The sequence below is a fragment of the Manis pentadactyla genome, chromosome 10 (genome assembly GCF_030020395.1).
Source record: "Manis pentadactyla isolate mManPen7 chromosome 10, mManPen7.hap1, whole genome shotgun sequence".
In the NCBI taxonomy this organism is placed as follows: Eukaryota; Metazoa; Chordata; class Mammalia; order Pholidota; family Manidae; genus Manis; species Manis pentadactyla.
Window position 1 is genome coordinate 122,085,847 of NC_080028.1, and position 26,966 is coordinate 122,112,812.

A 26,966-nucleotide genomic window follows, 5' to 3' on the forward strand; every position below is an offset into this window, starting at 1 on the left:
CGCAATTTTAACTGCAGACATTTATTCTATACAAACTCAAACTAGAATATTCACTGCTGCGCTATTAATTATGAAAAACTTGGCCCTCCCATGAAGGCCCCTCCATACAGTAGAGTGTTAGTCATAAAATGTCACCATATGCATGCTGGTGTAGAAAGATCTACATTACACTCTGAACTTCTGTGCAGCTGGATTTTTGGATTTTTTTTTTAAAGCATTAACTCTATAAATAAAATGAGGGGCCATCAGAAACTCAGGATTAGCACCAATGAAACTTCCCAGTTTCACAGAATTTGGGTTGGGCCCTCAAAACCCTCTAACGTCACAGGCCAGGCAGCTGTCTGCTGAACTTCAGAAAGAATATGCAGGTCCCATCACAGGAAGTAAAATTCTGGATCTCACCACATCAAAACCATTAGTACAACGCACGGAGTGACAGCCAACCTGGATGCTTAGGCCTGCTCCTCTCAAAATACCGTCCCCACTAAAGTATCACACTGAAAAACATTCCAGCATGGAGTTTGTCTGGAAGCTGATGAGTTAAGGTCATCTGAGCTGATCAAAGGGGAAACAGGTTATTATGAACACCTGATCAGAACCTCATTTAAACAGGTGACTCTTAACTTTAAAATAAATGAGGGTTTCTGGGGCAGAACATTTCAAGTCATTCCATTCCAAGAGTCCAGAATACATCTCTTAAGATTCCCTATCTCAAAGGTAGACACCTAAGTAATCCATCTAATGGATGAAGTTGCAGACTATAACAAACTTGAAATAAAATGCAGTGAGACTGATTTACTAACAGTCACTATACCTCTCAAAAAACCCAGGCAGTAGTCATGCCAAAATTAAAAGTTTCGTTCATAATAATTACTTCTAAAGTTAACTGTACTGCCCATGTCCCCAGTGCTATCCTCATGCCCCCGCTTCCAAATCATCTCTTGCACACTTCACTGTACTCTGAGGGTCTCACCCTGTCAGTCAGACCTCAGCCATGCCCTTAGTACACTGGAAGCTAGCCCAGCCTTCACTGCTACAGGGAAACCTTAAGGCCCAAAGATAAAATTATTCAAGTTTAATGAGTTCCAACGGCCCTCAGAAAAAAATCTAGTAGGCTAGTTTCATTTTTAAAACCCTGAATTTCATTTGATTCTATCAAAAAGTTACTCAGGTATGATGACCAAAACAAAACTGCAGACAAGCAGCATAGTTTTTTTGTTTGTTTGTTTTTTAATTATTTATTCGTTCAATGATTGAAGGTGTGTACCACTACTCCAGTCGGGTAAACCACATTGAAGAATGACTGCAGGTCTTTAGATTCAGCCAAATGCTTTCCATTAATTTTGCTCCATAAAACACCAAACATCATAATTAAGTTTTTAATGCTTCAGCCATGCTTAGAACACTGCAGTGTAAGGATGAACTCAACCGACTCATGCCAAGTTAGGGTGACAGAAACAGAACTAATTATGACTTCTTAAGAATCAGAGAATCTGGCTTAAGATGGGGAGGGTCTGTTTTCCTGAAGTAAACTGTTAAGTTTTAAGTTCAGCCTAAAAGACTGAAAAAAAAATGTTACTGAAGAAGTACCACAAATATAGCCAGTCGTCAATGATTTGTTTTGCATCTAGAATGGCACAAGAAAGGATTTAAAAATCTAGCAGTCAGAAGTAAGTTTTCCAAAGAGCAATCATTTCCCCTTCTACTCCTGGGTCTCGGTTATTTTGTGCTCAGGGCATATGAGAGAACAATGAGACAGAGACAGGGGAAGGAGTTACCACTAAGTGACAAATTGTGCTGGAGATTCAATGCAATAGAAAAAAGTAACAAATGCTAAAGCTTTAAAAAAGTTTAATGGAGCCAATAAGGCATATAAATTGTGTTCTGGCAGACATTAAGACCTGCTTTCTCTTACCAAAGAAAAATGGCACGTTTTATCAAAATTTGACAGTTGAGTAAAGGGTACTAAGATTAAACTTCAGAGCACCAACTAAAACAAAAACAACCAAAAAAGAAAAATAAAATAAAGTTAACTTGGAAAGGGGAACTAGAACCGCAGCATAAGGATGAGATTAAATATGTGCTCCTCAACCTCAAAATCCTTTAGGAATAGGGGTTCTGGCCACTTGTGAGCACTGTTTCACACCACCAAAACGCAATTCCAGAATCCAAATTTACAACAGCAGAAAAGCAAAGATAACTCCAAATGCACTTCTTGGTATATTCCAAAGGGAAGTTTGAAAGCATTCATAACACATAGGCTTGTCCGTTTCAGGTAAAATGACAGACTCCTATAATTCTTCCTGCTATTATATTCAAACAAAAAATTATCCACTTTCGTAAAAATTTGAAAGTACCTCACTTTCATTCCTATTTTAGTATGGAATCGACTTTTTGAAATTAGAGCTATCTCTATGATTAGTACAGAACTTCCGCTCACACATTTCTAACAGTGCACCCCACCAATGTGTATTATGGTTAACTTAGCAAAGTTTCTTCACAGAAATATATTATTAAATAGCTGAAGAAATTGCAAATTTTAACAAAGTGCTGAAATTACTGGAGAAACCCTTACACTGATTTGCAATGGTTTTTCAAGGATAAAAACAGGAAGTAACTGGTTACTGGACTACAAGTTTGCAAGGAAACATTTTCACTGTCCTACTTGATATATAATATAATATGATAGAATAAATTACAGTACCTGGCAGGCTGACATCAGTTCATCTAAAAAGAGACTATCATTCAGTATGAAGATGAGAAACATGCTCTAAAACATTGTAGCTACAAGAGGTCTTGTATTTACTCAAAAGAGGAATCTATTGAGAACTTTTACTCAGGTCTACCTACCATCTAGAGAACCTCCATGCGATTTCATCTTTTCCAGAATGAGATTCCCAACTGTGCTTTTTAGGAGAGGGACCGGAGAGTCAGGTTTTCCTATTTAAGCTGTGATCACATTAGCAGATTAAAAGCCCTTTTTCTTCCACCCATTCCAATGGAAACTACAGAAAGTAGGGCCCTCATGAAAAATGTGGAACAGGATAACCAAGTCTACAGTACCTACCCTCGCTACCATCCATCTCCCTAATACTGAACCAAAAAGGGAGCCAATTCTCAAAGTTCATGACCTCTCTACGGTAGGTCACCCTGAATGCAGTCTACATGTTTACATTTACCGTTAAGGATAGTACCCTGCATGAGAAGTAGTACTTGTCTTAAAACTGAGTATTTTAAGCCTACAGGGTTGATCTGGGGGCATTTAATATTGCTAATTTTAGAGCACTAACACACACACAGTGAATCCAATAAAGTCTGTGTATTGATTCAATATTAAGTATTAATTGCATGACCATCATAGCACCTCTTTACATCACACAATCACCAGAATTAGAGACTGCTTTGAAAACTAAAAACAAGGGCACAGCCCAGTAATGAGAGGTTGCACACTGTTACTATAGAGACCAGGTGCAGGATAGTGTTGCTACGAAATGGAAGCCTGCAGATTTGACAAGGAAGCCAAATCGTGTGTTTTAGACAATTTTAGGAACCTGGCAATACTGTTGAAGCAAAATACTCAACACAGCAGGAAATGGATGGGGGGAGGCATTCTGTCACCAAATGAACATTTGATATTTCCTTTCCCTTTGAGAATACATACATTAAGGTCACTTTTAGCCTTGGAACGGATATGTTTGCCTATGATGATCTTGCTAACTACTACACGTTATCGGATGTCTTCTGCTAGGGATTATAGTTTTAAGAAAGCCATAGTTACAAGAGGCATCTACTGTCAATACCTAGAACTTCCTTTTATGGCAACCACTAGAGAATTCACTTGTCTTAAACAGTGAACAAAGGCAGATGGCCTCATGTTTCCTTTGCAATAATAGTATATGTTGAGGATCAAGTGGCTTTCAAGCAGCATGGTGGGTGTGAAAATGTTTGCAGTTTAGATCATTCTGTTGCGTTTATGGGTTGGTGAGTCTGTAATGACATCGCCACACTGGGCTGAGGTACGCTTTCTAGTTCCACCATTGTCCAAGTGGAGTGCCATTTCTTCTGATATGAAAGTGTTCAAATCGACATCATGGAGTCCATTTCTCCTTCGACTAGCATTCGATCCACTGCTTACATGTGTAGGAGAGCCTGGGGTACTCGAACGCACGCTTATACTAGCCATTGCACCACTAAGACCTAGGAAGAAGAAAAAAGGTTTTAGAGTTGCTCAATTATTTAACCCTCTTGAAAGCAACCCACTTTACCTCCAATGCTGTCATGGTGTCAAAGGATGTCTGCCTGTTTTTTTTTTATAAGAGGTCACCAGGGGACAGGTGAGTTTCCTTCTGGAAAAACAAACTGTCTGGTTTTGATATATGAGATGTTTTATTGGTAATACTACCAGAAGCTACAATTTTGGTAACTACCAATTATTGGAAGCTTGTTACGTGGCAAGCACCACGGAAGGCACACAAATAATCATGAAATTCTCCCATCTACTCTTAATTAGGTAGGTACTGTATGTATTTACAGCTGAGGACAGGATGTGCGTGCTTTAAAGAGGACATTTGGTTATTCAAAGTTACCATTCCAAAAGACCCCTCTGATGCGATGGTGTGTACGTGTGCATGCACATTAAGGGAGCAAACATTCATTTCCAGGCCTAAGTGGGCTTTCCTAACATCCCCCCTTTTATAATAAGTGACTGTATAATTTGCCATTCAAAATAGAGTAACCAAAAAAGGGTCGCTATTAAAAATCGTGCTGGGCCATTAGGCAGAGTGAGTCTGCCCCTGGACATACTGGGCTATGTGATCACCCAACGTCTGAACTGTTTTTAGTAGACACCCCTAGCACAGCCTAACTCATTATCATCTTATAATCCTTCATAGAAAGGGAGAGAGCAAGGGTGGTATAAAATATCCTACTGCTTTGTTTTCAATGTTGAATTAAATCTAGAATAGACCCAGCAACTCATTGCTGCACACTCATTCCTTAGACTCCTGACCCATTAAGGAGGCAAACATGTTCCACTCCTCAGTGTTCAAGATAAACCTGTAAAAGGCATGAGTGAGGCAAGGAAACACAAACCGTAACATCACTGACATTTTCCTTATGATTTCCCCTTAAGTTATTCTAACCTCACACAAAGATTGTTATTGCTTGACTCAATTTATATAACATGATCAATCTATGTATGATCTATGTGTAATCAATGTTTCCAAAGAATAGGACTTCCATCTTAGACTTTAAAATAAGCTTAGAAGTCGGTATGGTAGGGGCCTATTCTTCCTAATTTTATACTCTGTAAATGTGAGATGTAAACTTGAACACTAAACTGAAAAAGGATTCTCTGCCTTCTGCCACATCAAGTCTATTAAAGTTCCCTTTGACATTGCTCTCGCTCCACAAGTATTGTCAACATTCTCCAAGCCGTGGCCTCAACCACCTCAGATGCTGGCAGCACACACCTCTCTTCTAAACTGCTCATGACTCCCCCTTCTCTCAGTACCCATCAGCCCTGTTGCGGCTCTCCCTATGGAAGATGCATGCTCCCTTTCCGCTAGTGGCCAGGGGAAGAAATCTCATCATATCCCTCTTTAGCTCTAGACCTTTCCAAGGCTAGCGCCTACTGAAAAAAAATAAAAGCACTAATATTGGAGGACTTCCAATTAAGTACTTTTGAGTTCATCCTCAAAACAATTCTGTCTGTATTCTATTTTGCAGATGAAAAACCAAGGTTAAAAGGGTAAGTAAGCCATCCAAGGTCACAAGGCTAGCTAGCAAGCAAGAACTTGGATTCAAACTCAAGACTTGAGCATTCTGTCCACCGCTACACTCCCCCCACCTCCACCTCTGAAAGTCTCAATTATTTTAGCATGAAGTGGCCTTAGGGTCTAGGGTCTAGGGCCTGGCCTGCCTTGGAGGAACAATTACTCTCCCTGCCCTCTTCACTCCCACAGGAGGTTGAGTCATGCACTCCCAATACTGAATGATTTGCAGCTCCTTAAAAAGAAGTCAGATCTGTGCCTCCCTTCCAACACTTGCTACGCGCAGAGGCCCCCAGTTTCTCCAGCACGTTCTCCCTTGAGGCTTCTTTCCTGGTCCCCCTACCTCTCCTTTTTAGTCTCTTGCTGGCTCCTCTTCCCTCCTGCTTGAAACTCTCTGCTCCTTCCTCAGCAACCTTTGCAAGGTTCTCTGCTACCCGGGACAGGTCAGTGTCCCCAAGTGACACCCTTCACCTCTTACCCACAGGCATTGTTCTCCAAATTGGTGCCACAGGAGCAGACATTCTCCTGAGCTACAGGACCCATCCATACTTCTGCCTGTTGGACATCTCAAACATAACATCAAGAAGAAACTACCTGCTTCTTTCTCAGCCCACACAGGTTTATTAAAAATAAAGGGAACAAACGTCTCAGGCTCATTTTATATAGCACAGTATAATCCTTCAACTCTTCCTATAGACAGTATCTTTTCATCTCTACCTAATGAACTTATTAACATAGTGCCTGGCACATAACATTCATTGAATTCTGAAAAAAATTGCAAAGTCCTACCCCTCATTTTATAATCCACTGAAATCCAAAGCTGTTGATGTTTATTCACCTCTCCAACGCCAGGATATAAACCCAGGTGGCTCTCTTCACTTAATACTCTGCCATCAAGTCAAAAAAAAAAAAACTCAATTATTCCCAAATTGTTGGCATTTTTAAAATTCTCCACCAACACTGTAAACTCAAAGGGAAAGAGAGCTGTGCCTTCTTTTCTAATCTCATTGAACATACACCTAAACGGTGGCCAGTCCTTTAAACAATAACGTTCTCATACTTGTCTCATAATGCAAGAGATTCTAAGGTAATGAATGGTACTGCAAATTTGGGTCTTTGGCAATAAATTGGGCTACTTCAGTAATTCAACTCTGGACCTCTTTTATCATTTGAAACCACATACACACAAAAAAAATCTTAATAAACCCCATCCCAATGCCCCTCTTTGTTAACTTAGGAGGCACAGGGGCAGTACATTTAACACCTAAGGACAAATACCCAAGGCTCAAAAAATACTCTAGTAAGTGAACAGGCAGCTAAGTACTTCTATTGTTTTGACTGCTATTCTCCATGACAAAGAGGGGAGATTAAACATGAATTTGGTCAATTTGAAAATCCTACACTAATTTCCAGAAAGTCACAATCTTTTTCTTTTGGGTCTATGACTGAGGGCTGTCTTTGTCACAACAGCTCAAGTAAAATCACACTGTGCAGCATTACCTATTTAGTATCTACTCCCAGCAGGGAAAATTCTTCTCAAAGTTTACCTCTCATCTTCCCCAAAGACTTTCCGTAAGTGTCAAAAAAATAAAATTTAAGATTAACAACCAAAAAATATGTATTTTAAAACAGCCCAAATTTTATTTTATAAACCAATGACAGCTACTAGAAGATGCTTTAGGAAACCTTAGCTAAGCCACATGAACAATCAGGCCTATACAAGTACAGAGAATCTAAACATGCTTCAGAACTTAAAACTGAAGTTGTAAGGCCCAAGGGCATACAACTTAATTGCTACCAAAAACATACTTTTACAAAAAGTCTATGGGAGTATCAATTGATAAAAGTAGAACAAGTGGTATGATTAGACAGAAAAGTCTCAATTGCTTAACATAAACTTATCAGCTTTAAAGTTTATGCATCCATTTCAAGTGATTAGTGCAGGAGGAGGGAGAAAAGATGAGGGTGATTTACTCATACTCTGAAAAGCAAGCTCCCACTGGAGCTGAAACAAAATTACAGTCCAGATTATAGGATTCAGGTTACATGATAAATTATTAAAAGTAGCACATAACTATTATTTTCACACCAATTCATGCTTGGGGTAGTTTAAAAAGATCCTGTTTTCAGAATTACATGTAATTCCAGTTTACCAGCAGAGGTCACACACAGGCACAGAAAGCAGAAATGCATCACCAGTCCACCTCCCCATCCTGTCCAGCAGCCTGTGGCATGGAGGCTGTGTCTACACTCTCTACTTGCTTCCTGCCCTCAGGCTGTGCAGCGGACGGCCAGCCCCCAGGAGAGGCACAGGCTGGGTTACCCACTCGGCTCAGATTCTGGACCCTCTGCAGATCCGCTCCACCGGTTTTCCCATCTCCATTGGTGTGGCAGGGGTTGGGGGGGAGGAAATGGGATTTGAAATCCCCACAACTTAAAACAAAGTGATTAACATCCTGAATGGTAACCCTAAGAAACTGGCATTATTGCATTTGAAGTGAATTGCATTATTCAAATGGCTGGCACTCCCTTAGAGCCAAGTTGTGTTCTGAGATTTTTAAGCAAGCACCCGTGTGTCAACGTCATGTTTTAAATGCACGAGGGAAGGAGTTCAAGCATTGAAAAAGCAATTCTACTAGGAAGATTTTAGTAATTTGAAGTAGATACCACTCCCCACCCCAATCTGTAAATTGCAATACTGAATTTTTATTGAAGTAAAGCACACTAAATCAAACCAGTTACAAAGATACAAGTGTCACACCAAGAAAACATTTTCAGTTATGCTGACAGCCCAAATGCTTTCAATTTTTCAGACAGTTTTAATGCTATGGGAAAAATGCTCACGACGTTAAAATGAAAAAGGCAAGATACAGTACCATAATGCAGTATGATCTCAACTATGAAATAATTTTAATATGTATACATTGAAAAAAGGACTGGAAGAAAATGCACCAAACATTTAACTACAGTTCTCTGTATAGTGGGGATAACAAGGTACTGACTTTTTTTACTTTTCAGAACTTATCAAATTTTACAAGAAATTAGTATTTGTAAATCAGAAAACTAGTGAAAAAATTAACCTCAAATTTTAAACTGCTTCATAACTACCAGCGGATTATTACATAAGCAAAAGGTGTGAGGAACTGTCTTGAGGCATGGTTACGGACTCCTTTTCACCTCAATGAAAAAATGTTCCCACAAGATTTTACTGCAAGTTCAAAACAATTTTGAATCATTCATGCTGGAAGCTTTAGTCTTACCCCCCAAAACTTTTATATCTAGCCTTAGTATACAGAAAATTGGAACTTTTCGTCAAGAATTTTAATGCTATCTTAATTGCCTTCATTGTTGTTCTTCTCAGAGGCTGGTTTGACCAAAGGGCATAATTTAGAAATTCCAGCCTTGAGAATAATTTTTAAGATTCTTTGAAATAGTCATTTTTAAGCAATTAAGAGATGAGAAGGCTTTGGTGCATTAATCTCTTACATCTTAATTTCCAAGTAAGTTTTTAAAACATCTTACTGTTAAAATAACTCTTGACAGTTGTTATTTCAGGATGATGCAGACTTAAGAACCTACTGTGCTCCCCACTGTGTGCTAGGAGGGAAGGTGAGAGGAGAAAAAGAGATTTTGAAAGGTGGATGGATGGATTAAATCCCCCACAGGTCAGGTTCAATTAGTCCTCTGCAACTAAATTACAAGTAGTTTCTTTTGTAATACTATACCAGCAGTTTAAAATTACTTGAACCCAACTATTTGTGTTAATTGTCAAAACTTGTTTTTCAACATTTAGCTACATTGATGGAAAGGATAAAGAGTGACAGGAAAGGAAAGACAGAGAGCACCAAGCACAAATACTTAATAAATTTCTTCTTAAATGTACTGGATCTCAATTGTCCATGAAATTCTATCAGAAGATTTGTCGTCACCAAAATGATTAATCTCTTCTGTATCACTCGAGTGCACAGACCAAGAAAGAATGTTTCAACAAAATAACAAGAGCTGAAAAACCTGTGCTCAAAAAGAAAAAGAAAACCCTGTTGGTTTAGGCTGCCTGGAATCACAGCTTTCCATAAGCTCCAGGGTAAGAAGGTTGTCAGTTTTATGCATAAAGTAGGACAAATGAGGAATCTGCCTTACATGAATTCCTACATAATAATTCCTAACTAACCTTATAGCTCTGAACACGATTTCAAGTGATTACATTTTTCTTGTAAGGCCCTATACCCAATTTCTTCAGATCCATCATCTGTCAAGCAACTTAATGATTTAAGAGAATAAGGATCACCAATGTAGCCCAGAGAAAAGACTAGGGGGGAAAAGAGAAGCCAGAAACGGAGCCTATTAACAACTCCTGAGGCAACGCAACTGTGCCTCAGCCTGAATGTCTGGGTTGTGTGCTTCTACCCAATGTAATTCTATTAGGCTAGAAACTCCTTCAGGTGATTTGATTCATCTTTGTATCACCCACTCCTACCATAAGCCTCTTGCAGATTGCACAGTATTTACTGTGTTCAGTTAATGGGCAATAGGAAAAGCTATAAAATGACAATATATACTTTATATTTTTAAAGGACTATACCTTCTGCAGAAGGATTTGATTGCAGAAGTCAAAATTAATGTAACACCACATTCACAAACAAAAAAGGTCTTAAACCAAGAAGCTCAGACATCAACACTTCACTGAGAAGCTGTCTTAACTCACAGTCTTAAGTGAAAAAAAATCTTTTGAAATTCTATAGTGCATATTAAAAGCCAGACTGCCTGTGTCTGCTTGAGTCCCTCTGAACACTCACACCAGCAAATGCAGTAACCCACTGTATTTCTTAAAACTTGTTTTAAACATGAAAGAACTTGAAATTGGGCAAGGTGATTATCGCAAAGCCAAATGTCAAGGACAGCAAGGGCACCCAGCCAGTGCACCACACCAGCTCCTGCGTGCAAGAAGATGCCTTTGAGTTTGATCTGGTGGCTTCTAACAGAGGGGCAACCCAGGCCCAGAGGGGTGGGTTACTTCCCACTACTGCAGTCCAGAATGTCATCAAAATGACTTTTACAACTAAAACCAAGTGTTTCTGATTTTTATGGAACACTGTGAACCAGGACCAAAGGGCCAGAAACTTACAAAGACCACCTTTAAGATGATCTGAATGACAGCAAAGCTTTGAATAGTTATCACATGAGTGAAGTCTGACTGGGCATCCGGCTCCCTCTACCTTCCCGTCCATGAACACATGCACCTCATCGGCACAATGGCAGAGAACTCAGAATGAGGAGACCCGATTTCAATCTAAGGTTTCCTAGACGCAACACTAGTTTGGCCAACTAAAATCAGACTCTCTGCCCAGCCACTAGGGAGAAAACATCACGAACTTCACTTATTTTTCAATCAACATGAAACAATCTCAAGATCTTAGCAAGTAATATAGATAGTTAACAAAAAGCTTTAAATTCTCTCTCCCTCTGCAGTAGTATCTGCGATTTAAAAGGCCATCCTTACTGGATAAATGTATCCTCAAAAACCAGCAGAGCTCAAGATCTTTTTTGCAGTAACATCATCCAGAGGCAGAGAGGGCACTCACAGGACTTAGAACCAATCAGAAGTCTTCCTTCTCTCAAGGCCAAGAACACTTAACAGTGTTGTGGAAGGGTAGGTACTCACTTAGTTTCTCATTTAATGTATCAATGTATCACTGTTCATAGAGGAGACTGCATCTGAGAAGTTAAGGATCTTGCCCAAGGTCATACTAGGAGTGTAGCTTATATACAAAAAGCCTAAATAAATATTCTTCTTAATAAGTTGAACCAGAAACACAGCAGGTCACAAACCTTTCATTTTCAAGACTATTTATCCAGATTCACGTATGGGGAAAACCCCATTAAGATATATAAAACATGTATTTCTGTCATCTTTGCATAAGAAAAATAAGCCTACAGGTCTTTCCCACCCCATCCCCCAGCCCTATAGAGGGTGTGGAGGAAACCCCAAAAACTTAACAAACACAGTGGCACAGTGGTTAGGAGCATGCATTTCAGAGTCAGGCAGATGCGTAACAGCCACTCTACCACTTAGGAACATGTTCCATCCTAGCCAGGTAAGCCTTTCTTTATCAATAAAATGGCAATAACCCAGGACAAATGCGAAGATTAAATGAGAACCTCCTCAGCAGGGTCCTGACACAAAGTACACACTAAAAGAATAGCCATAATGGTTTATCACCCTCAGGCCCCAAAGTCTCAGTTGTTCAAACTTGAGTTTACTTTGTAGCCAACTCAGGAACACAACATTCATACTGCCCTTACCGTAAGCAGTCACCTGGAGATATGTAATCCAGGGATCTGTGATCCACAATTCTTCTAAAGGTCCTCTGCTCCCACTGTCATACTCAGTAACTTACCAGACCTCTGAACCCGTGTTGTTAAAGTCAGACCACATCTACACTAGGTTGTCTACCAGGTTCTGTTAAAAGCCAGAAGCTTTGAGACAAGGCCCCTGCCCTAAGGTAGCCCCCATTTAATGGAAGAGACAGTCATGGGACAAATCACAGGGAAAGCAGACGCACAAGTCAAGCAAGGCTTGAGAGGAATGAGGAGAAGGAAACAAAAGCTTGTCTCAAGAGATGTTTGATCAGTCTCAGAGGATAAACAGGCAGAGAGAGAAGCTTGGAAAAAAGCATAAAGGTACTCAACAGATTAAACAGTATGGCTAAGATACCCAACCCCGGGTGGAAACCAAATCATAAGGGCCCTGCAATGGTATGCTGAGTTTTGACTTCACCATATCAGCCACAGGGAAACGAAGGTTATTTTCCAGTGAAGGGACTAGATTGCTCCAGTGGTCCCAGGGAAGATGGACTGGCTAATAGGTCATCTCTGGATTGGGAGCAAGAACAGAAAGGAGAGTAATCCAAGAGCCCAGCGCTCACCTCCTCCAGAGCCTTCTCCAAGCTGCACTGGGAAATGTCCTTTTCTGCCCCCACATATCAGACATACCACATTTATGACGTGAATTACCCAAGTTTGCGCTGACCTCAACAGAAAAGGAAACACTCCATTTTTATATCCCAGAAACCGCACAGACCCACGTACATTTCACCTGAATGGCTAAGTGAGGAAAAGACATGTACTTACTGTTCAAGGGGCTGGAAGGAGTCATCCAGTTTTAAAACCTGGTGTGAGACAGATGTCGGAGGAACACCCTCGTAGAGATGTCCACCAGAGGACAATGGGCATACATGCCTGGCAGTCAGGAGAGTCTAAACTAGAAGTACAGACTCTGGAAATTAAGACTAAGGTGGCCCCTGAAGGGCCTACAGGAGGTGGACGCTAGGGCTGGAGTCCTGGAAAATGACAGCGTAAGGAAAAGTCTGAGAGGCCAAAGAGTAAGAGGAAAAGACAAAGAAAGGAAAGCTCTGGAAGGGAAAAGATGGCTGACAGCGCCCTGACCAGAAAGTTAGACAGAAAACCATAAAATGGTCCAGTGATTTTTGGTCTGTCTGAAATCTTCTGTTTACATAAAAACAAAGTGCCAGATAGTAATTCAGGTCAGTAAATTTTTGCTAATACTCTTATTTTAAGACAAGGATTAACAAGGCAAGAACAGAAATCAAATAGCACATGCTTATCTATTTCTTTGTTTTCTAAGTTTAAGATCCATAGTGCACAGAAAATAAGCAATCTATGTTGCAGAGAAGTGCCAAAATAAAGCACTGATTGTATTCTTTAAGCCTCAGAAACCATTAGCTGACAGTTTTGATTTAAACTGTTTGATGACCATTAATTGATGTAGTTTTAATTCAAACTGTGTACTTCAAGACTAAGGCTGATGAGGAAAGTATTTATCAGAGGATCTCACTCATCACACCCTACCAACATGAAAAACTCTACAAGTATTTTACATCTTTGCCATTTTTCTTCAAATAAAAGGCATCTTTTATGTATGTATGGGAGCATTTGGTACAGGTATTTAGGAGCTGATGAAGAAAAAAAACTATGGGGGGAATTGTCCTCTCTTATAAAAAAGGGATAAGATGAGAAGGTTTGTGGAAAAGAATATGTAATTGTCACCTACAATCATGTTTGCTTCTTAAAAAGTCTGCTTCAGTATACCAATTACTTTCCTGTCTCACGCCTTGCACTCCAAAACTTCATGAATTTAGACTCCCTCTCCAATGTAGAACTCCAAGAATGTCCATTTGACCTCACTTGTATTTCATAGATTTGGCTAAGCAAATTATATGCAAAACCCTAATTAAGATCTTTCCAAACACATTTTAAAAGATTATCTGAACAGTTGGCACTTTCAATTTATAGACTACTCAATAAATCAGAGTATGAAGAAACCTGGTTACAAAGTTAGGGCACTGTTAACTAAATCTGTAATGGAGATTAAGGACTCTTACCAGAAATCATTCAAATTACTTTACTCTAATCAAACTAGGATTCTCCTCAGTATGTTGATGTTCTTTTAAACCACTAGATCAAAAACTTAGTATCTAATTTATGTTTCCACATACTCTTTCAAAGGACCCTATTACCTTAGGGCCACAACACTGTTTTAACTACATTTGGTGTACAAGCCCTAGGAGTAAAAGTACTTTTGAGTGTCCAGTATATTGAATTGGCACTACTTGGTAAATTTGTTGAAGGGAATGATTCTTTTACTGCACAGCTTTATAACTTTTTTAAACCCTCACATTTAAATCTAACTCAAAATTGTAAACATTCCCCTCCTAAAACTATATCACTACTAAAACTTCCAAAGTTCAGGAACATAACAAATCACAAATGCAACAGATTCAGTAAGAAAACGTAATGGGAATTGGAGGATATAGTAGTAGTTAGGGGCTAGAGGAGCTGGCTGGCCCTTTTACAATGTGTACAAACAGCATTAAGATTTTATAACAAAAGTGGCATTTATATTTCTTAAAACTGTAATACAGGAAAAAACACTTTGACAAGAGAAGTATGGAATGAAGTGCAAATCCACTTGATAAAATCAGAATGCTTAATTAAGGAAAGACAACTCTATCAAACACTGCCACACACTGAAATTAATCCGACCAACTACGTACACTTCTAGTAATTTTTTCCAAACTTAATGGTAAAAGATGTGAAACTCTAACTCAGTAGGAGTAGATCAATCTTTTCTGAGTTTCAAAAGCTCTGATGGTGTAACTATTTCATGTATTAGAAACAGTGAGCAGTCCACACATCATGGACTTCCTTGCAGTAAGTGTTTTTGTTTGCTTTTAACTTATCATAAACAAAATCAGGAGGAAAAATACAACACTTTTTCCCACCCTATGTTCTGATTGGAGTTTCAGGTGAAGAATCAAGGTTTACCAAAGAGAATAAGAATCCCTATTAGCATTAAAAATTACAAGTCCTTGGAATATACCCCACCTTTTTAATTACCAGGCTACGTTGTTTTAGATGACCTACACTATGGCCCAGAAATGTTCACTTTCAACAGGACTCATGACCTGGCTGACTAATTCTGCTTAGTCATGTGCACAATCCATGTTTTCATCTTGGTTTCAACTAAGTCTTAGTAGTTTGTGGTTTTACTTTTACAGCAGTATTAAATGCTCTCCGATAGAAGTACTTCTTCCAGTTCTATCTGGAAGTCTGTATTAGAGAGCAACAAGCAACAAAAGACTTACTGGCTATATACCCAGGCTTCTCCAGCAATACTTAAACCCCAGAGCCAAGAATGCCTTTTTGTGGAGGTGTGGCCTGGGGAGAGGGTGATGGACTGTCCTCTGACAGTCCTGACTATCAGAGCAGGGCCTAAGTAAGGGCCAAGGGAGAGAAGGAAAGTTGGTTATTCTGACACTCCCACTCGGGTCATTGACTTTTAACTTCTACAGGCACACTCAGTTAACTCAATGACCTGGCTGACTGACTACTGGTGTCATAGGGAGTCCCCCCAAGAACTAGCCCCAAAATCACCTGTCTTACTTGCCTATCACTGACCAGGCTCTCCAGGAAATCATAAATGTAACAGAATTCTTAAGACCAAGAACTTCCTCTGACTCAGAAATGAAAACATGTACAATTTAAGTATAAAGCAATAAATTCTAGTCAATGTTGCAAAATATCATTTTAACACCAGTAAGCTCAAACTAACTTTCTAAAGACATTGTTTTAGAATGGGCTAACTAACATTCAAAAATTGCCCAGAGTTCTTAATTTACATTCTACTTAAACATTTGTAGAGCAAGTAGTTACTGTAATAGACAAAAAACAGACAATATATCTGGACCTAAACCTAAATGTGAAATGGGTCCACAGGCACACTCTTAACCATTTTTCCAAAGAAATATGTTTAAACGGCTTTACCATGCAGAGCTATGGCTTCCCGGAAGGGTTGCAAATCAGTCTCTACAGATGAGCTAGTTTCCGTTGAAGTAGCTCGGTTAGGGGACACTACAGTCAGTCTTGGGGGAGCTCTAGAGTTTCGTGGTGGAGGAACTTTTCCACACAGGAAGCTGATCAAATCTTCTCTACGAATAGTTCTTCTGCGCTTTTTAACCCAAGCCAACACATCCTTATTGCGTCGCTGATAGCCAATCTGAATTCCAATATCAAAACTTCGTTGATGGGTATCCACGCTTTCTGTTAGGAAAAAATAAGAGAAAAGGATACACGATCGTCAGTAGAGCCACAATGCATTCCTTTCTGAAAACCACCTTCCAAGAGAAGGGGCAAGGAGCATTACATACAGGGTTCTCTCAGTCTATCAGTAACCCGCTGAACTGAGCTGTGTTTCATTCATGCTTGAAACTTTATACATGATATTTAATCTTAATGGTCTATCTGAATTCAGCATTAAAGCATCACATAGTCCTAGAGCTTCAGCCTTGTTCTTTTAAAAAATTAAGTTTATAAACAAATAATTTGGCTATTTATTGTTAGCCAAATTACCATTTTTGAAATGCTATTCCCTAAAAAGGCTTTGCTATACTTAAGGTGACTTGTTTAACAATATTAACAATGGGTTAATTAACGTTTATTAATACTATACTCATCTTCACCTGAGGAAAAAATACCAGTATCTTGACAGCAGTACTACTGTCCCCTTGCTGCAAATGAGGAAACAGGTACTAAGCATTGAGTAACTCGACCAAGGTCACAGAATGTATACAAGAGCTACAACTTTGCTCCAACTCCAGAATCTGTGGTTCTTACCCACCAAACTATACTACTCTCCTTCATGAGAATGAATTCACACGAATTCTCAGAAGGAGCACCACAGCATTCAACAGATGACTGACTCAATACTGCAAATCACTCAGGAATGTTCACCTGCATTTACCAGGTCGTTTTGGAGATGCGCTCCTACCTACTGACAAGTTCGGCACCAAGAACTGTGAACACACTGAAGGCAGCAGCAGATATTTAGAAATAACAAGGGAAAATGAATACTGGTTAACTACTCGCTGCCAAGACCAAAAGCACGAAAGCAGCAGAAAGGCTCCTTTCATCTCCCTGGGCATGTGTTCATCCCGCTTCCAGTTACCCGAAGTTTTCCCTAGCTCATAACCAACCGCGAGACTCCTGCCCTTTCTTGGCTTTAGAGGGTTGAAAAAGTGTTTTGGGCATTTAAGTCACTGCAATTTACTTTTAGTGGAACTGCTGTGTTAGCAGAAAATCCCCAAGCACACCTTTAATAACATTAAAGTTGGTTCCTTTATCCCCAGACCGTTTGTAGGGCAGTAATTCCTTGTACCACAAAGAATCATTCATTCCCTTACTACTCTTCCTAGCTGCGATTGCGATTTTTTAAAATCCCTTTGCTCCATCTACAGTAGACTCTGAAAGGAAGAGTAATAATCAATGAATTAAGAGCTATGTCCCAGCTTCAGAAGATTGGAGACTGACGAAAATTAGGCTTGGGGTGGATTAATGATTGTGCATTGAGCATTGACTCCCCTATACAGAATTTTATTGTTGTTAACAACCATTTGATCAATAAATATGAGAGATGCCCTCACAACAACAACAACAAAAAGTACACACTTCCAATTGTAAAATAAATAAGTAACCGGGATGTAATGTATAGCATAAGGAATACAGTCAAAATATGGTAACAACTTGGTATGGTGATAGCTGGTACCTAGAATTATCATGTATATAAATGTTGAATCACTGTGTTGTACACCTGAAACTAATATAATGTAATACTGTGTGTCAACTACCCTTCAATAAAAAATAATTATCTACCAAAAAAAAAAAAAAAAGAGCTATGTCCCAGAAAGACAACCAGTAATTGAGACAACAGAGGGTCCCAATCTGCATGAATTTGCATTACTAAAGAAGATGGTAAGAGGGCACCAGCAGAACTTTATGAGGCCTATTCCTTAGCAGATGATCAGTCCTTACTGCCAGAACATTTTAAAGAAAAATGGAATATGTGGTCCACAGAAACACTATTAAAAATATTAAACTTCATTACAACTTTGAGAAAGTAGATTATTCTAATTTTACAGATATAAAAGCAGGTCAGGAATGAAGTCCTTTCTTAGCGTCTCACTGCTAGAATAATGACCAAGTTACAATGTCAATCATGTCTTCTGATGTCTTGTTTCATTGTAACAAAGCAAGCATGAACTCCATTCAAAGGAAAATAGCATTTAAGAGAATAATACAGCACTTTCCCATCTCTTAGTCTTAAAAAGACTGAGATGAAGCCAACTTTAAAGGGGTGGATAAACTTCAGATGACCTTGTAAAGATGTATCTAGACCTGAAGTGACTCTGAAAGAGCAGGAAGCATTTTTTAAAAAATCAAGTCACCAAGCACACTAAGCCCATCCCCCAGGACCACAAAAAAGAAGAGAATCATAAAACATGTGAACCTAAAAGCACCCCTGTTTCTACAAACCTGCCCTACCTATAGGAATGGTTGCCACCAAGCTCAAAATTGGAGAAGTTTCTGTTTACAAACAGAATGACTGAATAAGTTTTATTTTTCAAGAACCAAATGGAAGTAGGCCCGGAACTGGAGTTACAGAAGGGAAAGAAAGTTGGAAGCACGAAAGGGATGCAAAAACAAGGCCAAGGCAGGCTTGGATAGTTCTAAGTAAGATGAGGCATGTAAATATACACCTGGCAAACCAGACGGCAAAAAAAAGGAAGCTAAACTTGATACAAAATTCAAGAGCCAAAGGGAAGGGGCCACATGAGGTGGTTTAAAAAAAAAACAAAGTGACAATCAATCCAGGGAAGAAAAAGCTTGGCAAAGTTTTGGTTTGTCTTGATTGAGGATAGAAGTTAGTCCCACAAGTCAGATATGCAAGGCGCTGATGCTTTAATCACAGATTTGAACTAAGCTGGAAAACTATATTCACTGCTTTAGGTGGAAGACAGTTGTGCAGTAAGTTGTGAACCCCTTTTAAATTTTATGCAACTGACCAATCATTTCACGTCAAAAATCCTGAACAAGTCTCAACATCAAAACCACTAAAAACCAGGCATTTTTGTAAACACTCACTTTCAGAGACCAGAAGGTACAGGAGGATTATGCCGAGGTACATGGTTTTGCACTGCCTGGGCATATCTGGTTTTATGCCATTAGCAGTATATCCTGAGAGCCAAATCCAATTACTTTACTATCCAAATTAAACCAATCTCCATTATTTCCCTAAATATAAAATCTCATGTTGACACTAAAGCATTTAAAATACAGTCCTTCTTAAATGTTCAGGATTTAAAAAAATTCTTTGGTCGAAAATATAACCCTCCTATCATACCTTGAACTAAGTAGGAGAGACCTGCATACCAACTGGAGAATCTTAAGGAATGACTAGCCTAGGTTTTAACGTAATCCAGTAAGTTTACGGCCCCCTGAAGACTGTACCAAAGACTGTATGAATATATCTGAACCGTGACAACTAGACACCCAAATTCTAAAAGTGCAGAGCACAGAAACTGTGGGGACAGTCTTCTGTCCAACACTGTTTTACTCAAGCCAAAGCCAGTGTGGAAAAGGGCCATAAGCTTGAAGGTTAAGGCAAACCCCAAGGGCATGAAAATGTCAATGTAACCTTTCATCACAAGACATTCACCTCCTTATTCAAGAAGCATGATGATTTATGTAAGTCACAGTAGACATCCCATGCTTCATATTTTTTAATGTTTTCATATAAAAGCAGGTAAAACTTAATTTGTTTTTTAAGTTGAATCCTCTCACCACAGGCAGGGGGCAGTAGGTCCAGAATCATGTGCTTTCTGCGGTGAACACCAAATACAGAACTTCTTATACGTGACACACAGACAAAACTGAATCAGATTTCACTACTTAATAGTTTTTAATACTCACAAACCTATGTTAAGTTAGCCAGAGCAGATAGCCCAGTTTCATAAATAAACTGGAACTGAAGCTCACTGGGGCTTGCCTGAAAGCTACGTGACAAAGTTCCTTCTGAAACAATTTTTAACCTTAACAGCCAAGCCATCTCCCATTCTCCTCCAAGGATCTACAAACTGTAAGCACACACTGCTAGATCAAAGCAACACTTCAAGGAATACAACTAGAAAACCTGTGAACTTAGTTAAATCTGCGATAACCAGTCAGTATGCCACAGAAAAAAAACAACTTAGAACCAAAGACCTGAATAAGTATGTTTTCCAATTGTTTTGAGAAAATACTTCCTAGGTATTCTCTAATGAAGTAGTGCCCACAAACAAGCACTAGCATCTAGCTACTTACGTTATTAATTAATCTTCACCTAGCACACGAAGGACAGGACTAGGCAAGGACAGAAGCTGCCACATTTGCCTGGCATCGACTCCTCCTCCTTCCTTTCCTAAAGGTACTCCAAGTTTTTGTTCGGGTAGCTCTGGGAATAGCTTCCTCCACATTTGCTCAAGGACTAGAACAAATGGTTTAGTCCCAAACTAATCTGCATAACCCCAAACTGTGGCTGTGATGCTGGTTGAGTAACCCTGAGACCCAATTCTGGCCCAAAGCCCACAGAACTCATTTTCTGGTAGCTCCCAGAAAAGAGGTGTCTGGGCTCTTCGTGTGTGACCTTCAGTGAGTGACCCTAAGATTCGAGCTGCCAATGTACTGAAGCTAGCCTGAGGACAGAGCTCATACACACAAGGGCACACATGTACACACAGAGTGGAGAGCTGCAGAGCAGGGTTGTCTGAGCCACTGAATTAAGTCAATCTTACCCTCAGCCTCCGGGTTAGTAAGGAGCCACAATTTCTGTCCATACCATTGAGCCAATCTGACTTAATTTTCTGTTATTTACAGCCAAAACATCCTTGTACAGAGAAGTTACATACATAAGAAAATGACTGTCTTCTCTAAAAATTTACAGACAGAATCTATAAACGATATTAGGAATAACTGAGGCTGCTGTTCCTTATAGTAAATTGAACAAAATTCGAGACTTAAGGATTTCTAATTGTTTGAACTTAAGAATTAAACTGTGCACCATACTAAGGTGCTTTGAACAAAGACTCAAAGTTCAGTAATAGTTTTTTTTGTGAAAAGGAGCCACAAACCAGCTCCAAAAAGTCAAACTGTAAGAAAGTGAAATTCTAATGTGTCCAGATATGCTTTCTCTCACCATTTTAATAAATCACTCACCCATCACTTGGCCTACAAATCTTTATTATATTCAGTTCACATTCACTTTACTTATAGGTCCAAAATGGCCATTCTGAAGTGAGACAACATATTATAAAGAGGATCTGGCATCAAGATGTCTCAAAATTAAGGACTTAAAAGCACTGCACTATTTTTCTCACCTATCAATTCTATTTATTTTTAACCCTTTTAGGGAAAGATGAAGCATGAATGTACGTATCACAAAGCTTATTTCAACAGAACAAAAAGTGAAGGCAAAAACTAAGAATTTCCTTTCATCTCCAGCACCACCCACAGCCAGAAACATATGAAAAACAGAACTTGATCAACAGTCAACACTTGAATACTCTTTATATGTCGGCACTAAACTAAGAGGCTTGCACTCGAAGTTGTGGATCCTTGTGCCCACTTACACATGAAAAACTGCAGGAGCACAAGAGTGAAACGCCGCTCTCTATTATCTGTCTTCAGGACTTAAAATCTGCAACAGTAACAGTTTAAATCAATCTAGCAATGGACTCCACGATAATGATGTTGGCCTCTGCAGGCACTGTTAGGAGTACAGAAGTGCCCTTGGCAAGCGCTGTTCAGGGAAAAGAACCAGAAACATCTTTAGATATAAACAGTATCAAGTGAAAACAGAACATACATAGAAGTCAGCACACAACTAAAGTTCCAGATGCAGTTTTAAAATGTGCAGGAAAAGAATTAGAAATAGACGTCAGCATAAAACACAAAGCTGAAAGAACTAGGGAAGTGGTGAGAAGTGGCTCCATGGGACTGTGATCAAGCACTGGCTCAAGAGCTCAGCCGAAGATCTAGCTCCAGCAACTGCCTCAAGCTGACCACTGAGGCACCCTAGGATCGCCTTGTCCTAGTGGACAACCACTAGTCCTACCTCTCTACTGAGTAAGTCATCCCAAGCAGACAGAATTCAGAAAGAATACACTTTCCTGAGCAGTCAGGAGACAGAGATTAAAACCAATCACCCAGGAAAGGGGGGCAGGTAGGGAGATGTAAGAAGCAAACAAATAGGCTTGTCCTAGTATTTCCCAGATAAGCATCAACCCGGGCTAGATTAAAATGACCTCAGTAACTTTTCACCCCCTTCTTTAGTTGCAGATATCAAAAAAATGTACTAGGCCAAGGACACACTACTACTGAGTACTGAACAAACATCACCCTCTTTAGATTTACCAGATCAAGATAAAAAACAAGAACCAGAAATCAAGTCTGGTCCTACTACACAGAATGGAGAAGAAACCATACACTCTTTTGCTGAATTCTGTTCACACTGAAGGGCCACCCAACTCACTTCCACCAAATCCTTCCAGCCACATTCCAACCAAACCAACCAGACTTTTGAATTCTCCAAAAGCCACAGGCAATCAAAAGAAGGCTCTGCTGGCCTTTTACCTCAATTCTGACCTTCCAGTGTGCTCATTTTAGGAGTTATCAAGAACCTGGTAAAAGTGCCAACCTCTACCCAGGCTGCAAAATGAGCCATTTTTAGTTTGCCAGATAAGTGCTTAATCATACAAAATACAGGAGGGGCACTGCCCAGTTAAAGAATCCCCCCCAAAAGTCTCTTCCCTGTAGATTACATCTCAATACTTCATCAGAACTGGGAACACAGATTTATATTTACCACTACTTAATGCTACATGCACTTGTGACCACCACCCTGCTAATTGTTCTGGTTCCATTTAAGGTATCCAGTTATTCCTACAGCAGTATTCCTATTCTCTGAGGACCACACCCTGAAAAAGGAGAAAGAATGTCAGGATCTGCACAGCATTACCCACACTCAAGTCAGGTAAGAATGTCACTACAGTACCAAATTCCACAATCTACAACTTCTCTTTCCTACCTGTTAAAATGGGATGTATTTCTTTTTATAAAATAGGGTACAAAATAAAACTAGTTCACCCTAACAATCCAGCATTTGCAATAAGTCAAAAATCCTTCTATAATTTTTTTAAAGTAATGCCTCTCTTTAATGTCCCGTTTTCTGAACAAAGGAAACTAGCAAATTTTTAGAAGCATTTTTAAATCAAATGATCAAATTACAGATTATTTCAAAGTTCAGCTGAGCTGATCTTTTTATATGAAGAGTTGAGCACTACAAAAAACTGCCAGCTTTAGTCCTAAAGCCAAAATACACAATGGCACTAACAACTGAACATAAAAATGCTAGAGGGCATTCGTATTTTTGTATGACCTAGGAAAAAGGCCTCACACACAGAAGACACTAAAAATACGTTGCCTTCCCCTTTAAGTAAAAAGTAACTGCAACAAGCAACTGAATAAACTGTTGTACCCCATAAAACAGAATGCTACTTAGCAAAAAGTAGCATTTAACTATTTATTCACTTAACTATTTATTAATACCTGTAGTGTGAATTCAATGGATCAATCTCAGAAACATTATGGGAAGCAGATGAAGCCAGACCCAAAAGGTACACACAGCCAGGATCTATTTATGACATCATGGAAATGACACAACAATGGGCATACAGCAATCAGATCAGTGGCTGCCCCGCGCTGGGGTTGGGAGATAGGTACATCTATTTTGAAACAGTATGATTGCTGAACTCATCTTAAACATCTTAAGAAAGTAACTTTACTGTGTGTAAACTGCATTCTAAGAAATGTTTTTTAAAAAATGAATTTAAAGTACTATTTCAAAATTTCCTGTCTGGATGAAACCAAGAACCATTCCAGAGAATGCTGAAGACCCTCAAAGTACTGACGGGTGTTAATTAAAGCAGGCGTCAAAATGTAAGGAACTCAACTACCTAAAATCAAAGTTGACCACTAGGGCACCATTTATGTCTCCCTTTTCTTCGCAAATCTAACCTATTAGTTCCTCATTCCCTAAAATTAACATTCTATCCACCAGTTTCAGTTTATGTTCTCAAATTAACGTCCCCCCAAAATTGCAAATTTTACCTAAGAAATCTCACATAAGGGATATTTTCCCCATAGAATGCTGCGAACATTTGCACATCTCCTCACTTAAAAATAGGGATCTGAAAATCTAATTGCACCACAGCCTGTTGCAACCTATTGTAACTGGAAATGCACAAAGCTCATTACTGCTATCAGCAGTTTCTAAGTTTGAAAAGCATCTGACTTACTTACATTTTTATTAAGATTAACAAATTCAAATATTTTTTCCATTGAAAACTTGCCAAGAATCAAACCCAAATTTCCAAATCTTCAAAATCAGTGCACAAAATCTAAACCCTTTATTAAATTTTATTACTAAGAGAACACAAAGGGCTATTATCTTCTCCATGCCCTCAGAGAGGGGGGGAAATCAACTTCAGAAAGCACTACCATAGAACACTCACGTATCAGCTCAAAATTCTGATCACAGATTTCCTGTCAGCAAAGTGCTATCAGATATGAAGCAGTCTGAAGGAGACGTTTGAGCAAGTTGCTAAGGAAGAGTAACGGGTAAGGTGCTCACAGATTATTTCAATTAGCTAGTTTTCCACGCACTTAAATGCTATCATGTTCTAAGTTGCCTAACTCGAGAATGTTTTCCGCAAGGCGCTTACAAGCGTCCCTCCCACCTCTGCCTGTGGCACAAACAGTAAACTCTTTTCCCTGTGTGCCTTTTCCAAAGAAAAGCACTTGTCTCTCTCGTTTTCCAGCTCTGGGCCTCTCAACCTCAACACAACTGACATTTGGGGCACGGGGGGAGGCTGCCTTGTATATGGCAGGACATTTAGCAGCCCATCCTCTGTGATGACATTCAAAACGGCCTCCAGTGTCAGGTGTACCCAGCGGGGAGAGAGGGTCAAAAGCCCCCAGCAGAGAATCAGTGCTCTAGCTATAGAACCCGACCGGAGCCCCCAAGCTGCGAAGTAACTCAGGGTTAGTGGCTGCACTCAAGAGCAGACAACACGGGAGTCTGGGCCCAGGTGAGGGTGGTCGAGACAACACTTGGAACGCGGGACTAAAACCCTGACGCAGGCTGCCTGTGCCCTCAGCCGGCAGAGCAGCAGCAAGGTGATCTTTACCTTTGTAGAGGTTGGTGACGGCGGTGGCTGCGTTTTGGAAGGGGACCCAGAGAGACAGTCCTGGCTGTTGACATACTCGGTCTGAAAAAGCGCAAAGAAAAAAAAAAGAGAGAGAGAAAGGCTATTTGGGCGTCAATCACTCTGGAACGGCCATGTTAGGTTTCGCCATTTTGTTCAAGGGTTTCGGGATCCCACACTGGGGGGGAAGGCCGGCAGGAAGGGGGCCGCGGCGGGGCGGAGGGGGCCGCGGGCTCGCAGGCGCAGCCCCGGCCGAGCGGCGGCGGAGGGAGGCGCCCCTCCCCAGACCCCGCCCCGAGGCCGGCTCCGGGCACAATAGGGCCGGCCCCGCCGCCTCCCTTCGCCATTTTGTAACCGGGGGCGCCTCCCCTGCCCTCCCCGGCCCGGGAGCAACCGGCAAACGGGCCCGAAGGGCCGGTGGGCCCCCGGCGCCCCCAGTGGGACACCGCGCCTCCGGCCCCCGACGCCCCGCGAGGCCGACCTCCCGCGCCGCCGTCGTACAAGGAGGGGGCTGCGGGGCCCGGGGCCGCGGCTGGAGCCGGGCGGCCACCCTCGGGGCTCCCGGCCGAGGGCCCGGCCTTGAGGCGGCGGCGGCGGCGGCAAGATGGCGGCGGCGGCGCTTACCTTTGTAGAGCTGGGCCACGGCGGTGGCCGAGTTCTGGAAGAGGTGCCATAGTTTCTGCTGCTTGTGCTCGGGCTGCGCGGCGGCCGCCGCCTCCTCCTGCAACTCAGGAGACAACTGCTCGTCCTGCTCGGCCTCGGCCAGGCACTGCCGCTCCCACTTGGAGAACCAGTGCTCGGGCCCGTGCTCCTGGATCTCGGCCTCGCCCTCCTCCTTACGCTCCTCCATCCTCCGCGGCCTCCCGCGGCCTCGCCGCCGCCGCCGCGTCCTCCTCAGGCGGGGCCCCCGCGGGAGCGTCGTCGTCGAGCGGCCCGGCGGCTGGGCCCAGCGGTCGGCGGCGGCTCCTCGCGGCGACCCGAGCCTCAGGCACCCCCGACGGCCTGCGAGACCCGCCTCGCGGTCCCGCGCTGCCCGGGACGCCCCTCGCCTCGCTCCCCACCCGAGGCCCCGCCGAAGGTTGCCGCGAACCGGAAAACCGCCGCCGCCCCTCGTGTCGTTGGCCCGAGCCCGTCTACCGCCCAGCCATGGCGTCACGACCCCCCTAGGACCGTGGCTGACCGCCGAGCCCTCCGTGTAACCCAGCCACACGCACCGAGCCCACCCCGGAGACTGAAGAACGTCTTCGTCGCCGCTGTCGTCGACGCCTCTGCGGCTACTGGTACCCGCCTTCCCCCGCCCACACGCTGACTGGGGAAGCACCTCCCACTCGGCCCCGGCTCCGCTGCCCGGTTGGGGCGCGCCCGCTCCGAAGGCCTCCATTGGTCCGATCCGACCGGTTCCGCGGCCGACCTCTGAACACAGGGCCGTGATTGGCTCACGGACCTGTCTGCCTAACGTAACCAATGGGCGGGGGAAAGGGAGTGAATGTCAGGAAGGATGAAGACCGAGAAGGAGGGGGAGGAGCTGACAGTGGTTGCG

General features: G+C 41.4%; 2 protein-coding genes across 3 annotated transcripts in view; both read right to left on the bottom strand.

The window, feature by feature from the left end:
• Positions 1-26,966, bottom strand: part of ABAT (4-aminobutyrate aminotransferase) — a 383,605-nt gene that overhangs the window by 53,663 nt on the left and 302,976 nt on the right. The window lies entirely within an intron of this gene.
• On the bottom strand, positions 1,835-26,956 carry HAPSTR1 (HUWE1 associated protein modifying stress responses). Of its 2 annotated transcripts, XR_005033823.2 has the most exons (5): positions 26,051-26,956; positions 25,409-25,489; positions 16,116-16,391; positions 6,561-6,658; positions 4,060-4,197 (listed from the first exon to the last, which is right to left on the bottom strand). XR_005033823.2 is itself a non-coding variant. In XM_036931754.2 (4 exons), exons 1-4 carry the CDS (start codon positions 26,805-26,807, stop codon positions 3,953-3,955), a joined length of 1,359 nt encoding a protein of 452 aa, XP_036787649.2. In that variant the 5' UTR covers positions 26,808-26,956; the 3' UTR covers positions 1,835-3,952. The 2 variants fall into 2 exon arrangements, 1 of the variants encoding a protein (XP_036787649.2); XM_036931754.2 differs by lacking the exon at positions 6,561-6,658 and having other exon boundaries at positions 1,835-4,197.

Coding starts and splice junctions, on each gene's coding strand:
- HAPSTR1 (XM_036931754.2), bottom strand. CDS start 26,807: ATGGAGGCCTTCGGAGCGGGCGCGCCCCAACCGGGCAGCGGAGCCGGG. Junction 25,490..26,050: donor CGTGGCCCAGCTCTACAAAG/GTAAGCGCCGCC, acceptor GCGCTTTTTCAG/ACCGAGTATGTCAACAGCCA. Junction 16,392..25,408: donor CGTCACCAACCTCTACAAAG/GTAAAGATCACC, acceptor TTTTCCTAACAG/AAAGCGTGGATACCCATCAA.